This window comes from Panthera pardus, unplaced genomic scaffold (assembly GCF_024362965.1).
Source record: "Panthera pardus isolate Hobbes unplaced genomic scaffold, ASM2436296v1 HiC_scaffold_6, whole genome shotgun sequence".
Taxonomy (NCBI): domain Eukaryota; kingdom Metazoa; phylum Chordata; class Mammalia; order Carnivora; family Felidae; genus Panthera; species Panthera pardus.
In genome coordinates, this window is record NW_026526991.1 from 12,369,262 (window position 1) to 12,385,265 (window position 16,004).

Genomic DNA, 16,004 nt, shown 5'->3' on the forward strand with positions numbered 1-16,004 from the left:
GACCTGAGCCGAAGTCGGACGCTTAACCGACCAAGCCACCCAGGCGCCCCTATTTTTTTAAGTAATCTCTACACACCCAACGTGGGGCTTGAACTCACGACTCCACGATCAAGAGTTGCACGCTCTTCCAACTGAGCCAGCCAGGTGCCCCTGAACTCATTCTACTTAACAGCTCATAATTCTCCATAGTATGAATAGAATACAGATTATTCAGCCCTTTTCCTGTTCGTAGAATCAAGATGGTTTGTTTCCCTGTCTGTCCCCTCCCTCTTTTCCCTTTTCACTACAAATAAGGAATATTGACGTCCCTTTCACAGAAAACTGGAAACGAGGCCTATGGTGGGAAGATCTACAGCCGCTATTTGGATGCCTACTCTTTGCAAACATAATGTCATCATAATCAGTGGCTCCTGGACCTGATTGCACTTTGGACTCTCTCAGCTTTTCACAAAACAGGATTCCGGAATCAGAACCTCTCGGGACCCAAGATCCCCTGGGGTGATTCTGACAGCACTGTCCACAGATGGGTGTTTAGACACCCCTGGCCCCTCCACCAGCTGCGGAAGGTAGTTGTATCACTTTCATTTTGCCAGTGAACAAAAGGAGACCAAGTGCCTCGTCCAAGGTTCCAGACTTAGTGACAAAGCCAGGACAAAGTTCTCCAAACTCCCCCGTCATCACGTGCTAGTGGTATAAGGAAACACTTTGTCCCCTGCTTTCTCAACTACACCTTAAGCGAGGGCTTTTCACTTTCCCAAATTGGGAAGCTGCACTATTAATATTTCAGTGGCTCTCATGACTTAGGGAGAAAAAATCAGGGCTTTAGAGCTGGACAGACTTGGCTTAAATCCTTCCTGACCCCCAGAGCACCCTGCGCAGGTTTGCTGCGAGGATTAAACGAGATGACAGGTGGGGTGACACAAAAATCACTTAGCCCAAATCACAAAACCCGGATCACCCTCCTTTCAAAATAGGAGCTGACGTTGGGCGATGTTGACATTTTACACGCCTCTCGTTTGCTTCTCCAGACAGGCAGGTGATGTGGGTCTCACCGCATTCGTGTTGCAGATGACGGGACTGAGCCCCACAGAGCGAACGTCCACAGCCGCGCTCCATAGCAGTGTCACATCTCACTATAGTCCCAAAGATTCACTGTATCGACTAGATAAATTTTATCCCATAAGCTGCTCGTCGCCGCCTAACAGGGCAATGTCATCCTCAGTAAAGCAGTCCTGCGTCCAACAAGGTTCCGCACAAAGCTGCACACGCCCACTGCCCAAAAGCTCGCCCCCCACATTCCCACACCGGAGACCAACATCCGAAACTGGTTCCTTCCACCCCCACCTTCGCCCCTTCTCCCCACCAGGCATTCAAGAAACAAGTGGGGGAAAGGTCAGCTCCCCAAGGGTAACAGCGCCCAAGAAAAACACTTCAAGTTACTATCAGGCAATGTAGTTTATTATTTCACACAAAAGTTAGCGACCAAGGCCACAGTGTCGTTAAAACACCTCCCTCCCCACCCCACCCCCACCCAAACTCGCCCCACCCCCGCTATAAAAACAGAACACAACAAAATACCACAGTTCACGTTGAGCCAGGAACACAAAGTGGCTCCGACAAAAACAAGACAAACACGAGACACAACATCTTTGCACGTTTGTATAAAAATTGCCATGGCCCACGGGGCAAGCGGTCATGGCGTGTCAAGGAGACCGCGAACTCGGGGCATGGGGAGGTTCAAGACAGCTGCCACTTCTGGCCATGTCTTCTGGGCTCTGCTGCAGGAACGGGGGCTGCTGAGGGTCCAGGCAGGACCCCTCATCCCAGTTTGGAAGTGCAAGTCATTGAGTTGGATGTGCTTTCGGTTGGGGAAGATGCCGCAGGCTCTTCCTCCCTTTCCAGAGAGAGAGGGACGCAGGGACAGGGCAGGCGGGGGGCCCAGACAGCCCCCCTTGCCTACAGTAAGGAAGCCAGCCAAGAGACGTGCCCTCTCCAGAAAGAGGGCCCTCGGTGGGACAGAGTTCACAGCCTGAGGGGCCAGCACCCTTGCAATCACATGACATAAAGCCCCACAGCAACCGTTGCCACCACAAAACTGAGGGTAAGGACCCATCGGAGGAGCGGCGCCTGGGAGAGAAGGTTCGGCTGGGGCTTCCCTCTGGGAGTCTCCGTGAGAGCAGCATCTGAGAGAGAGAAAGGGGGCAACGTCACCAACAGGTGGACACGGGTGGGAGTATGGGGTGTCACAGAAAAACACAGCAAAAGGGTCTCGGCAGCCTCTAGTACAGTTCCTGCTCAGTGTCTGCTAGAGCAGACAGAGAGCCCTCTGGCCACTGCTCGGTTATCTCCAAAGACCGGGAGCTTCCTCCTTCTCCCAGCTGTCCGCTCTTCCATTTCAGCCAGCCCGCATGGTGAGGACACAACCTCCAGGGGTACTCCGGGGAACCCCACTTTGAGAACTGCTGTGTTAGGGTAATGACCCCCCCTCCCCGCACACCAGCTAGCCAATCCCCTCAGGACTGGCCTCATTCCCATGTCCCCAGGCGCGGTTCCACCAACAGAGGGCTCCACAGGGTCCTGGCACAGGTGGGAAAGCCACAGGGCGGGTGGGGTAGGCTGGTGGCTCGAGGGGCAAGGCCTACAGTAACCCGCCAAGCAGGGGGCTGGCCTTCACTTCTCTGTTCACCCCCCACCCCCAAAACCACAATCTTGCCCACGCCCGTGTCGGGCTCGATGAGGGTACATTTCGTGGAGCACTTTGGTCTTTCTGGAAGTTTTCCAGATGTTCTCTCAGGACTGCCACGCAAGAAGACCGAGGGGTTCCGTGCCTCCCCGGGGTCCCACGGCAGGGTAACTGCTAGAACCACTTCCAGAACCCTGCCCCCCATCAGGGGGTCTCCACTCAGAAACCATGAAAGGGGCGGGGGGCGGGGGTGACAGTGAACGAGAACCAATCGACCGCCCTTGATTTCAGAGATGGGGAAACAGGTGTGGAGAGGCTGCAGGGCTGGCCCCGAGCCCCACTGTGAAGGCTGCTGCCCTGTGCCTGCGCCCTACTTGTCACTCGGAACACTCGGAAGACGGGGCAGCCAAGCGGCGCCCGAGACACGCGGCTGGGCCCCGCGCCCCTCCCACCGCGGCCATCCCCGGGGGGACCCTCACCTCGCGCCCCGCTGCCGACCCGCCGGCGCAGCCCCGGTGCCTGCGAGGGGCTCTGATCCTCGGCGTCCTGGCCCAGCAGCTCCTGCAGCTCCTCAAACAGCTGAGAGACAGAAGACACACAGCCCGTCTCAGTGACATCAAAGGTGACGAGTACGTTAGAACCGCCTGCCTGCTCTTCCCCAAATGCTGCCCGGTAACCAGCATCCTGACGTCAGGGTTCACTGGGGCTGTTCGTGCCCTTGTCCCGTGTCCCTGGGCCAAGTCTTATTCCGCGAGCGGTACCCAGTGTATGTGGCTCCTGCAGCCCGCTGTCCTCACCCAGCCGCCCCCTGCGTCACTCAGCCTTGGTCTGTGTGTTTCGTGATGCTCACTAGCCAGGCTTTGCAGGGGAAGCGCCTGGACCGAGGCTGACCCAGAGGTCAGGCAGCAAGAGCCAGCCTTCCAGCGGCTCCAAAGCCCCTGGAGGGGTTTTTCTGAACCCCTCCGAAAGACACAGAGCCTTCTGGGAGGCTTGACCAGGTCCGTTTGCCCTTGTCATCGGTCAGGGGACTGCAAGGGAGGGACGGTGTTCCCTAACAGGTGCTGGGTGCCGTGCTGGGAACCAAGGGGCCCAGGAAGGCATGAGCTAAGACCCTCAGTCCCCACAGCGCCCCCAGGAGGAGGGGAGAGCTATAGGATTCTACAACATCCGGGTTAGAAGGAACCTCACCCTCAGCTCCGCCCAGTCATCCTTCAAGGTCTTGCTCAAAGCCCAGGCTCCCCTTGGGTTTGAGGCAATGCTAGAAACTTGCATCCTGCCTTGCCGGCCACACCTGTGACCCCTGCAATGCCAACCCGGCCACACACAAGTCTATGTTGTCGCACGGTGTTGCCACAGAGAGCTACAACTGTGCCTCTCACACCCTGAGAGACCACGAACCAACCGTGAGAAGGCTGGCCCTGTGCCAGGCCCTGCCATTGGGACTTGATTGGTATAAACTCACTTGACTCTCACAACAACTCTTAAGAGGCAGGCGCTGTTACATCCTCGTTTTACAGATGGGGAAACTGAGGTAAGATCACCCAGCTAGTGGGGCGCCTGTGTGGACAGTCAGTTAAGGGTCCGACTTCAGCTCAGGTCAAGATCTCGCAGCTCACAGGTTCGAGCCCCCCAATCGGGCTCTATGCTGACAGCTCAGAGCCTGGAGCCTGCTTTGGATTCTGTGTCTCTCTCTCTCTCTCTCTCTCTCTCTGCCCCTCCCCTGCTTGTGTTCTCCCACTCTCTCCTCTCTCTCTCTCAAAAATAAATAAATAAAAACATTAAAAAAAAGATCACCTGGCTAGGAAGTGGCAGAACTAGGAGCCTGACTCCCTAACCATGCCTTTAACCATGACCCACAGTCCACGCCCCCTGTGTAGGAGCGATGTCCCCACAGGAGCAGCGAGGGGAGACAGTGGCCACCCTGTGCTGCCAGCCAGCTCCTCACCTGAATGTTGAGCAGGAACGCAGCCTTGGCCTCTTCGATGACCCTCTGCCTGACCTCGGGGGTCATCTCCAGAGTGTTCATACGGGAGCGGTACAGCTGCTTGAACTTGGTGGCGCTGGCGACGTTGGGGAAGGTGAAGAAGTCCACGCCCTCCCCGGAGCTGGGCAGGTCCAGGGCCTTCTGAGCAATCTTCTTGAGGACCTGGCCCCCAGACAGATCGCCGAGGTAGCGGGTGTAGGCGTGGGCCACCAGCAGCTCCGGCTCCTTGCGCCCCACCTCGTGGAGCCGCCGCACGTAGCGCCTGGTGGCCTGCGTGTAGGGGATGGCGTCCTCCCAGCGGGGCCCGTACCAGAAGGCCATGTCCCGCTCCAGGGCGGCCCTGCGGTGCAGCTCTTCGGGGAAGTAGAGGGGGGCATAGACGGGGTTCTCCTTGTTGTGCTCGATCTCTTCCTCCAGAGCCACGTAGATGTGGTACAGGGAGGCCATCACCAGCTGAAACCGGAGCGAGCAGGTCAGGCTGCCAGCCTCGCGGAAGAACCCCATCCGGCCCCTCCCCCCACTGCCCCGGGGAGACCCTCACGACCTCCCCAGGCTGGGCTCCCGCCTCTTGCTGCCCCCCCACCCCACAAATCCTCTCTACACAGCAGCCAGAGAACTCGATCATGCACCTGCTGAGCCTAAAGCCTTTTATTCCATGGGATGAACACGCAGCCTAACTTAGTCCCTATGAACAGAGGAGCTGCTGTCCCCACTTTACAGAAAGGGAAACGGAGGCTCAGAGAGGGGAGGAAACCGAGGTCTCACAGCTAGTAAGAGATGAAACTGAAGTCAGGCCCAGGCGTTGCTAGGGAACCAGCACAGCTCTAGAGCAAGGGAGGACCTGAATGAAAGTGCTTACTGGCGACTCCCGGCGCCTCTGGACTTTGACCTCTGGGTAACTATCTGCGGGCCGATTCTCCCTGGAAATGCACTCCGAACCCCACACCTCTAGCTGTTGGTCTAGTCTAGGGGGACCGGCCCGGTCCACCTTGGCTTGGGGAACTGCCATTACACGTTAATACTCTAAGCTTGAGTCTGAAGGAGAACAAAGATGCTCTGGTTGAGGTTTCCAAGTTATTTGTAAGCCGCAAACCTTCATGGCAGCCTCCTTTCTCAACAGGGCAGAAATCCAGGCAGCTTTCTGATACAAAGCAGCCTGGGCTATCGAGTGTGACCGACCTGGTTCTAACCTCTGCTCGGCTGGTCCTCAGCTGTGTGACCTTGGGTAAGCCGCTCGCCCTCTCTTGGCGATGAGGTCTGAGTGACTGTCAAGTCAAGCCTTGGTCCCCTCCCCTGCCAAAGGGGACAAGCATGTACTAAAGGGGACTGATGGGAGAGTCAAGCAGGGTGACACAGGTAAAGTACTAGGCACAGCCTGGCCCTTGGCCCTCGGTTAAGAGGCTGTGGCGATAAACGTCACCGCCATCGGCATCACCTCCGCGAGCATGGGTTCTCTCATGGATCTTTGTGCCCACTTTGAACTCAGAGGCTCAGAGGCAAGATCCAAAGTCCCAGTGGTTGGCTATGGGATACTCCAGCAGTCACCTCCGCGGCTCCCGCTGTCCCCAGCTACAGTACACCAACTGGGTGTGTGTCACGCCTCCTGGAACTGACATGTCACATGTCACTGCAGCATCTCTTGGGCTGGAAGCGGGGGGAGGGTGCCGATTGCAAAAGGGCGGGGTGTCAGGAGCAGGGGGGATACACCTGCTCGACCCCCTCTGTTCAAGCTGAATAAGCCTTTCCTCACGCTGAGGTCTGATCACCAGACACCTGCCTGACCCTTGGAGTGCTTGCCTTTTATTCGCATGAATTCCACAGCGGTGCTGGGAAAATCAGTGCCTCACATGAAGCGGGTGCTTAAGAAGACTCTGTGTTGAGGGGGCACCTGGGTGGCTCAGTCGGTTAAGCGTCCGACTTCGGCTCAGGTCGTGATCTCACAGTCCGTGAGTTCGAGCCCCGCGTCGGGCTCTGTGCTGACAGCTCAGAGCCTGGAGCCTGCTTCGGATTCTGTGTCTCCCTCTCTCTCTACCCCTCACCTCCTCACACTCTGTCCCTCTCTCTCAAAAATAAATGAACATTAAAAAAAAAAGAAGACACTGTGTTGGAACCCCACTTCATAGAGGAGGTCCCCACAATCTTATTAGGATTATCCTTATTAGGATTAATCTTATTAGGAAATGGTCGTGGTCGGGCTCGAACCCATGCTGCCCCTTGCCTTCAGAGGCAGATCAGAATTACGTCACGAGCACAAGGTCTGAAGTGCGACCAAGCCTTGGTTTGATTTCAGCCTTTCCCGTTTACTTACTGGCTGTGTGACCTTCTGTTAGCTACTTCACCTCTCTGAACCTTCCCTTCCTCATCTTCCTTACCCAGAGGGGAGGCACAGAATAAGAAACTGTAAAATGCCCAGCACAGAGGAGGCACTCAGTTGATGGCACTAGGGCCCCTGCCTCTCCACAGCACTACCGTCACAGGTTGGGAATTTGCTGTGTGACCTTGCGCAGGTCACTTCCCCTCTTTAAGCCTCAGTGGTATCATCTGCAAAATGATTCCCTTGAACACGCCCATCTGGTCCCTCGGCATCCCTGGGCCGGATTTCCACTTAAACCACTGGCCTGGGTGCCTTGGACACACACACACCCCTGTCATACCCTCCACCAGGGCTGGTCCCCACCAGGCCACATACCTTAAATCCTTTCCGGGTCACCTGGCCCTTCTGAAAGTTCTTCATGAACTCGGCATTCTCTGCCTGGACGTGCACCTCCTTGGTGGCCTCCTTCAGGGCCTCTGACAAATCCTGGGGCATGCTGCAGAGGGGAGGGGGGAGGGAGGGAGAGAGGGGGAGGGTGAATAAGAGTGGCTCTGAGCAGGGTTCATCCCCACGCTGAGCTTCTGAGCCTGCCATCTGCCTCTCAGCAGGCCTCAGAGAGCGATCAGACTCCTCTGCAGAAATCGCTCCAACCTGCCATCTAATACATAGGGCCACCTTCCTTCCCAACTGCCTTCCAAACAGCCCCATCAACGCGCTTCAGGTCCTACAACCGACTGGGAAACCCTGATACCAAGTTATTGGCGAAAAGGGGGGGTGCGGTTTGCAATGCCCGGGGAGAAGTGGCCCCCAAAAATATGAACATTCATATTCTACATCATCACTGCTTGCATTGGCTTTGGACCCAAGATTTAATTCAATTGTTTTGTTGACGTTTCAGATACAAATCTCTTAAAATGTTACGCACATCAAAAAAAAAAAAAAAAAATGGGGCGCCTGGGTGGCTCGGTCGGTTAAGCATCCGACTTCGGCTCAGGTCATGATCTCACGGTCCGTGAGTTCGAGCCCCGCGTCGGGCTCTGTGCTGACAGCTCAGAGCCTGGAGCCCATTTCAGATTCTGTGTCTCCCTCTCTCTCTGCTCCTCCCCTGTTCATACTCTGTCTCTCTCTGTCTCAAAAATAAATAAATGTTAAAAAAAAAAATTTTTTTTAATAAAAAATAAATGTTACATGCATCATAAAAGTGCTTGGTTTAAAAAGCCTGTGAAACTCTGCGTTACTCAAAAGAATCCCTTTCTGGGAGTATTTCTGCCATATGTCTGTATCCACTTCCCGCAGAACTGTCATTTCTCCTTTCTCTCCCGCACCCCCCCCTTCCAGAAACATCACCCCCTGTTCTGTAAATGTTCATTGAACTCCTGGGAGAAGGGAAGGAGCCAGACTGGGAGGCGGACAGACGGTGGTTCAAATCCCAGCTCAGACACCTGCTAGCCAAGGGGACCTTGGGCTTGTTGCCTCCCTGGTCTGTGAAGTCCTCATCTGTAAAATGGGGCCAGGAAAGCCATAGTGGTGTTTTCGTTCAAGTGCCGGACAACTAGTAAGACAAGGACATGGCCACCAGGGGGCTCTGGTAAGAGAACCAGCCACTGTCACCCAGCCTGGGCAGCCCCAGGGATCCTAGATTTAAGCAGAGAGCACCTCCAAGGTCATTCAAAAGCCCAATACAAAAAAAAAAGAAAAAAAAAAGTTGGGATACCTTAGGGTCACAGCCATCTGGTCCCCCAGCCCGGGCCGGGGAGCCAGCCAGGTAAGCCACCTTTTATCCCTCTAACTGGCCCACCGGACGAGACTGAAACCCAGCTTCTCCTTAATGGGAAACCCAAGGGAGTGAGCGATGTGGCTTCCCGGCTCTGTCTCGGGGAGGGACTGGAGACCAGAGCTGGGCGGCAGGGCAGGGGCTGCCCGCCGGGGAGAGGCCGGTCCCCGGCCGCGCGCCCCTCACTTGCCTGTCGGGCTGCGGGCGCTCCATCCGGCCGGCGCTCGGTGCTGGCTGCGGTGCTGGGTGCTGGGTGCTGGCTCCGACGTCTCGGGACGCGCGGGAGGAGTGGCGAAGGCGACTGTGCCGAGGGCGACTGTGCCGAGCCGCGCCGCGCCGTCCATTTATCGCCCGGACGGGTCACGTGGCGGCCAGCAGCTGATCCCCACATTCGGCCCGACGTTGCAACACCCGCGCCGCGCCCGCCCCAGGCCAGCGGGGGTGGAGGGGGAGCGGTCATATGACCCTCGGAAAACAAAGCAATTTAAAACAGGACGCTTAAAAAAAAAAAAAAAAAAAAAAAAAAGCAACAATGTCTGGAAATCTGAGCAACTGTGTGATTTTGTCCCTTCCCGAGGCGCCCCCCACCCCCCATGCCAGGATGGGACTTGTGCTCCCCAGGAATCTGAAAGAGCCAGAAAGCTCGGAGGCTTGAGTCTCAGAGCAGGAGGCGGGTGGGCCACAGCCGGGACTTACCAGTCCCAGACCCTGCCGGCAGAGCCCTAAATGTCACCTCCTCAGGGGACTCTCAGCTGACAACCTCCCTCATTCTCACTTTAAATGTACATTTAGGGCCTTTTTAATTTTTTTAAGCACCTATTAAGTGCTAGAGACTGTACTGAATTTATAGTTCATCCCCACAACTATTCTGTGGGGTAGATCACTACCATTTTACAGACGGGGAAACTGAGGCTGGGGATTGGGGGGTGGGGGGGATGATGTGGTGTGCCCCGGGTCACACATAAAGCAGGAAACTGGGACCCAAACCTGGGAGTGAGTCTGAGTCTGCCCTCCCCCTCCAGGCTGTCCTAACACTTGGTACATAACTTGAGAGCGATGTCTGTCACAAAGCTATCTTCCTGGTGGCATGCGTAGGGCACTCTTTCACGGCTCGTCACAGCTGACTCATCTTGGAACAGAGCTGTTCCCTATCTGATCTACTATTGAATTAGTTCTGCATGAGATTGATCACTTAGGACACTGGGTAAGCCCAGGTGACAAAACTGAATAGTTCCTGAAGTGCCGTCCCAATGCCACAATTCTGGACTCTAAGTTTAAAAACAAAAACACAGGGGCGCCTGGATGGCTCAGTCGGTTAAGCGTCTGACTCTTGATCTCAGCTCAGGTCTTGATCTCAGGGTCCAAGCCCCGCATTGGGCTCTGTGCCGGATGTGAAGCCTACTTCAAAACAAAACAAACAAGAAACATAAAACAAATCATAAACACATAACTTTGGCTCAGTACAAGTATGTTGTTTGGAAACAGAGGTAGCAAATGCCCAAGTCTGAAAAAAATGCAAGTACGGGCTTGAGGATGGCCTGTCAAGCATGGATTTCCCAGCTGGAGGACTGTGGTAGCTGAGGCCTGAGGTCCCTTCCGTCTGTGCATGTCTAGAAAGCTCTGCTGCTTGGAGACCGTCTGCAAGTCCCAGGCAGGGACAGGTGGGCAATGGATCCATCTAATCTGCGCTCAGAGTTCTGGCCCATGAGCCACCCTCTTCCAGGGTCACTTATCTGAGTTTCAGTCACCAAATCAATCCTGAGATCTGGGGGTTGCTGAGCCTTCTAGATAGAGGGGCTTTGCCAAGGAGTTCGGTCCTTGGTATAAACCATATAACCACCTCTGCTTTTATGAACAAGGTTTACAATACTAACAGCTAATATTCACCGAGCAGTTCCTGTGCACCAGCTACTATATAAACACATGCATCAGCTCATTTAATCCTCACAATTACTCTATAAGTTTGGCATTATTATGCCCATTTTACAAATGAGAAAACTGAGGCAGAGAGGTTAAGATAAGGGCTTGAACTGAGGCAGCCTGGGACAAAGATTTCAAAACGTCCAGGTGGGATGTCATCTCCCAGAGGTGACGAGACTCAACAGAGGTCAGAACTAGAACGGGAGCTGCTAGAACATTAAAAAAAAAAAAAAAAAAAAAAAAGTTGCCAAGAACTTGCTAGAAATTAGGGCTACTAGAAACCAATGACCTCATTAAAATGCAAGTTCCTGGAGGGCAGGGTGTTTGCTTTGTCTTGTTAATCCTGGAGTCTGGTACAATGCCTGGCAGGTAGCAGACAATCAACACTGATTGATTGGAATGAATTAATAGATAATCCACAAGATCTCTTACTGCGAAACGTGATGTTATTGGTCGGCTGGAATCAAACTACAAACTGCAATCGTAGCCAGGCTTTACAGAGCACTTACAGAGACCTTATGGGCAGGATCTCATTGAGTCCTGACATCAGCCCTCCAGCTTATTGTCATTTTCATCTCCATTTTGTCCCCGTAATCACTAAGGCACAGAGAGGTTAATAGTGTTTGCAACTCACATAGCCAGAGACGGCAGAGCCAGGATTCAAACCACGGTGCTTTGAAGCTGGAGCCCGTGTTCCTAAGCCTCTCACCACATGCCCTGTCATAGAGGGGCCCATCTGAGCCCCAGCAATTTAGGGGATGAGCCTGTCAAGATCTGAAAGCTTCCCATCAGCACACCCAGAGCCTGTCCATTCGGGAATCCCGGAAAGTAATGCTCGTGTGATCGGATTCTTTCTTATTTAACCTGGGGGAGCAGAGGCCCCAAGTGGGGACTGACTTGTCCAGACCGCACCCGTAGGACACAGAGCCTTCAGTGACCACAGGTTGCTGGTTCTCTGTCCAGGCTTGCTCTTCATCCTGCCTGCTGCCCCAGGGAGCCTCAGACTTGTCCAAAACAGACCCCACACCCAGACAACCCCGGGGACAATCCAGGTCAGAGCTGATCTGGCTCTCTCCTCTGTCCCAGTATAGAGCTGGGGGTTCTTCTGCATGCTGATTCAGCTTCCTGACTTTCCCTTCCGTGTCCTCAAGCAATTGGGATGATCCAAATGGTATTCTTTCTCCTCCTGTAGTAAACTCAATCATGTCCCCCCTCCCTGGATGTCCGTATCCTAATCCCCAGAACGTCCGAATATGTTACAATACATGGTGGAAAGGATTTTGCAGATGTGGTTACTTTAAGGATCTTGAGACAGGGAGATTATCCTCGTGGGCCTAATGTAATCACAAAAATCCTGATGAGGGAGGCTGCGGGGTTACAGATACAGAAAGTGATGTGATGAGAGAAACAGGACACCGAGACTGGGAGATGCTTGTGTTGAAAATAGAGTCAGGGGCCATGAGCCAAGGTAAGCAGGAGTCTGTAGAAGCTGGAAAAGGTGAGGAAGTGTATCCTCACAAGTCCAGAAGAAGCACAGACCAGACCCGCTGGTCCATTTTAGAACTTCCGACCCCCAGATCTCTAGAGAATAAACATACATCATTTTTGTTGCTGTTGTTTTAAAGTTTATTTATTTTGCGTGAGAGAGAGAAAATCCCAAGCAGGCTCCGCGCTGTCAGCGCAGAGCCCGACGTGGGGCTCGAAACCACAACCCGTGAGATCGTGACCTGAGCTGACATCAGGAGTCGGACACTTAACGGATTGAGCCACCCAGGAGCCCCTAAATGTGCATCGCTTTAAGCCACTATTTTGCAATATTTGTTACAACAGGAAAGGAGGACGCGCCCCCTCCAAGCCTGTCTTCCTTATACCAGGAACAGAGAGCCTCAGCTTTGGGAAGCAGGAGACAGATGGAGAGAGAGATCCTGCGGGTTCTCCCTCAACTGCTCCCTTCTGTCATCTCTCAGCATAACGAATGGACGCCATGAAAGCTTTATTCCGTTAGAGAACCCACCACCTCTTCTCTGAGCCTTTCTTTCAGGGTCAAATGCTTGAGCCGCTGGATGGGACCTGATTCGTAGGAGGGCTAGAGATACAAAGTTGGAGAGGCTCGAAGCCCACCTTGACAGGGCATGCGCGCTCAGGATCCTAACTGGAAGAAGTCTGGGACGAAGGGAAAATGATCCAGAAAGGGGGCCAGGGGGCACAGAAGACAAATGTGGGCGGAAAGAAATACTGAGGCCTCCCTTGAGCCTAGCATTCTTCCAAGCCTGGTTTCTCTTTTCGCTGTGGGCGTCTCTCTCTCTCCTTCTCTCTCTCTCTGTAGTGGGTGGAATCACAGCCCCCCAGAGATGCACAGAGACCCCGAACCTGGGACTCTGTTATGTTACCATTGCCCTGTGCGTATGTAATGAAGGTTACAGACCTCCAGGTAGGGCGATCCTGCTGGATTCTCGGGCAGGCCTAATCTAATCTAACAGGAACCCTGGAAGTTGAGAGCTTTCCCTGGCTGGAGGCAGAAGAAATGGTAGGAGAAATCTGATGAAGGGTCAGCAGGACTCCGGGATTGCGATGTTCAATCAAGGTCAAGTCAGGGCGGGCTCACTGGCTGGGAGGTGTGGGGTGAGGCAGGCCCCGGGCCCCCAGGTGGGCCAAACCTAGCAGCAGTCAGTGTGGCCGCTGCAGAGAGAGGAAGGGACAGGTGGGAGAGCAGAGCCAGGGGAGACCCGGGACAGAGCCCCTGGGGCCTGCAGGCTCTTGCAAGGAACTTTGGTAAGTAGGTGAGGCTGCAAGGCTCGGAGCTGGGAGAGGCGGGTCTCACTAGGGATGGATCGCTGGGGTTGCTGAGGGGCAAATTGGCCTGAAGAAGGCTGGGGGCCGAAGGCTGAGCATCGCCGTAATCCAGGGCTCGGACAGGACAGGGTGAGAGGACAGGACATCCGTATTTTAAAGGCAGAAGTTGGAGTTGCCAGTTTACTGTGAAGGGGGGGGGGGGGGGGTGGGTAGGAACGTGCTAAGCAGTTGAGTCTTAGACGAATCACCCTTGAGATGTCTGGGACCGGGCTTTGCAAACAACGTGCAAAGTGCAAAGACTGGAGATTGATTGGAGGTTTCTGCTCCTTTCTGGAAGCTTCACTTCCTCCTGCCTGCTGTGAAAGCTGTCCTTTCACCCAGACCGCTCAGAGGGAGGCTGAGGAAGCAGCCGGTGACTCAGCAAAATCTGCCTTCCCTTTGTCTCCGAGTCCCCCCTCCCAACCGTGACTCAGCAGAAACGCAGCTGCTGGAGGGGAAGGTGGAAATCTCGACTCAGCACTCCCGGGGCACCACCCTCCGCCGCCTGCTTGGAAAACAGAAGTGGTTTGGACTGCAGGGGAGGCCCAGCGGTCTCCCAAGGCTCTAAATGTGAAAAACAGGTGAGGCCCCCAGCCGAGGCTGGGGAATTGCAGGGAGGCTCGCCCCTGCTGGATGTTGGTTCAAGGAGAATCAGGAGACCTGCCTGGGTCTCTCCACAGGCAGGAGGCATCCCAGGTTAACAAGGCTGGGGGTGGGGGGTAGTCCTGACCACCCAAGAGGATATGCCCTTGACCCAGCAGGGGTGGGGGGGACGGGGAGAAGGGGGAGCCGAGGGCCAGGCGCTGCCTAAATGGAGCACAGCCTTTCTCAGCGAGGCAGACAAGCCCAAACCATAAAAACATCCTCAGACTAGACCACAAAACACTAAAGCTTTCTGGGTTTCCAGTGACGCGGTTCTCAAGGCCAAAACCCCCGACATACTGGGAGAAACTGTCACAAGTGTCACAGACGAGAGATGAACACTCCCAACATTAAAGAAAAAAGACAGCACAGGCCGCAAATGGAGTCACTTGAGCTAAGCCACACGGCAGCAAACCCAGACCAACATCTAACCTCATTGTAGTTTCTGCCTCTTCCGGGAATGTTACCGGTACCCAGTCTGGAGTTGCCTTGGCCAGACGAGTGAGGTTGTCAGCCCGAGAGATCCTTGCCACCCTTCCCCTAAAGGAAGGTGACCTTGCCTGAAATAATCCACTCTCACTGCCCTCCCCACCCCAACTTCTGCCCATAAAAACCCTAAAGAGCTCCCTTGTATTTGCCAGATATGGGATGCTGCTCGACTCGTGAATCACTGAATAAAGTCAATTTGATCTTTAAATGCACTCCGTTGAATTTTGTTTTATAAAAGTAATAAAAGAGGTGCCTGGGTGGCTCAGTGGGTTAAGTGTCCAACTTCGGCTCAGGTCATGATCTCGAGGTTCGTGGGTTCGAGCTCCGCGTCGGGCTCTGTGCTGACAGCTCGGAGCCTGGAGCCTGCTTCGGATTCTGTGTCTCCCTCTCTCTGCCCTACTTACCCCACTCATGCTCTGTCTCTCTTTCTCAAAAATAAATAAACATTAAAAAAAGTTTTTTTTAAGTAACAAAAAGGTCCCCAAAGCAGTGGGACAAATAGTCACCAGGAAATGTTAACAGTTAATTCAGGGTGCTTATCACGAGCCTTCTGAGAGGGCTGGGTAGCCAAAGAAGGTAAGAGAAGCCGGCCAACGCACCAATGGAACACCTTTCCATGCCTTATCTCCTCCACTCCTCCTGCCCCGGATTTTGCAGATAAGGTAGCTGTGGTGGCCACATCACTCCTCTCTGGTCAACACCCTTCTCTAGCTCCCCCTGCCCTTGGGATACCGTGCAATCTCCTTCTTCTGGCACACCTGGCCTTCCGCCCTTGGCGGTGGCCACCTCTCCAGCAGGAGAGCCTCACCCCACCTGCCCCGTCACCACGCATGCCGGTCTCAGAAATACTTACCCCTCCCAACTATCCAGGCACACATCCCCCTGGCCCTTTGCTCAGGGTGGTCCCTCCAGCCTAGAAGACATGTCTGCCTCTCTCACGCCTTTGCCAAGCTATACATTTTTCAAGACTCAGCCCAGAAGCAGATTATAGACCTCGAAGGAAGAGTGAAACCTGTAAAAAATATATAGAGTAAATCATAAAGGAAAATCTTAGTGACCTTAGATTTGGCAGATCTCTCAAATACAATGCATTAAAAAGGCAAGAAGAAACTATGATGAACATTTATTTTTATTAAAAAAAATTTTTTTTTAATGTTTATTTGTTTTTGAGAGAGAGAGAGGCAGAGCACAAGCGGGGGAGAGACAGAGAGAGAGAGAGAGAGGGAAACACAGAATCCGAAGCAGGCTCCAGGCTCCGAGCTGTCAGCACAGAGCCGGATGTGGGACTCGAACCCACGAACCACGAGATCATGACCTGAGCCGAAGTCAGACGCCCAACCGACTGAGCCACCCGGGTGCCCCAACA

At 54.1% G+C, this 16,004-nt stretch overlaps 1 protein-coding gene across 1 annotated transcript; it reads right to left on the bottom strand.

The window, feature by feature from the left end:
- Positions 1-1,646: 1,646 nt before the first annotated feature.
- Positions 1,647-9,079, bottom strand: HMOX1 (heme oxygenase 1). The gene is made up of 5 exons (XM_019446730.2): positions 8,946-9,079; positions 7,357-7,477; positions 4,629-5,120; positions 3,163-3,262; positions 1,647-2,183 (listed from the first exon to the last, which is right to left on the bottom strand). Exons 1-5 carry the CDS (start codon positions 8,966-8,968, stop codon positions 2,053-2,055), a joined length of 867 nt encoding a protein of 288 aa, XP_019302275.1. The 5' UTR covers positions 8,969-9,079; the 3' UTR covers positions 1,647-2,052.
- Positions 9,080-16,004: the final 6,925 nt, after the last annotated feature.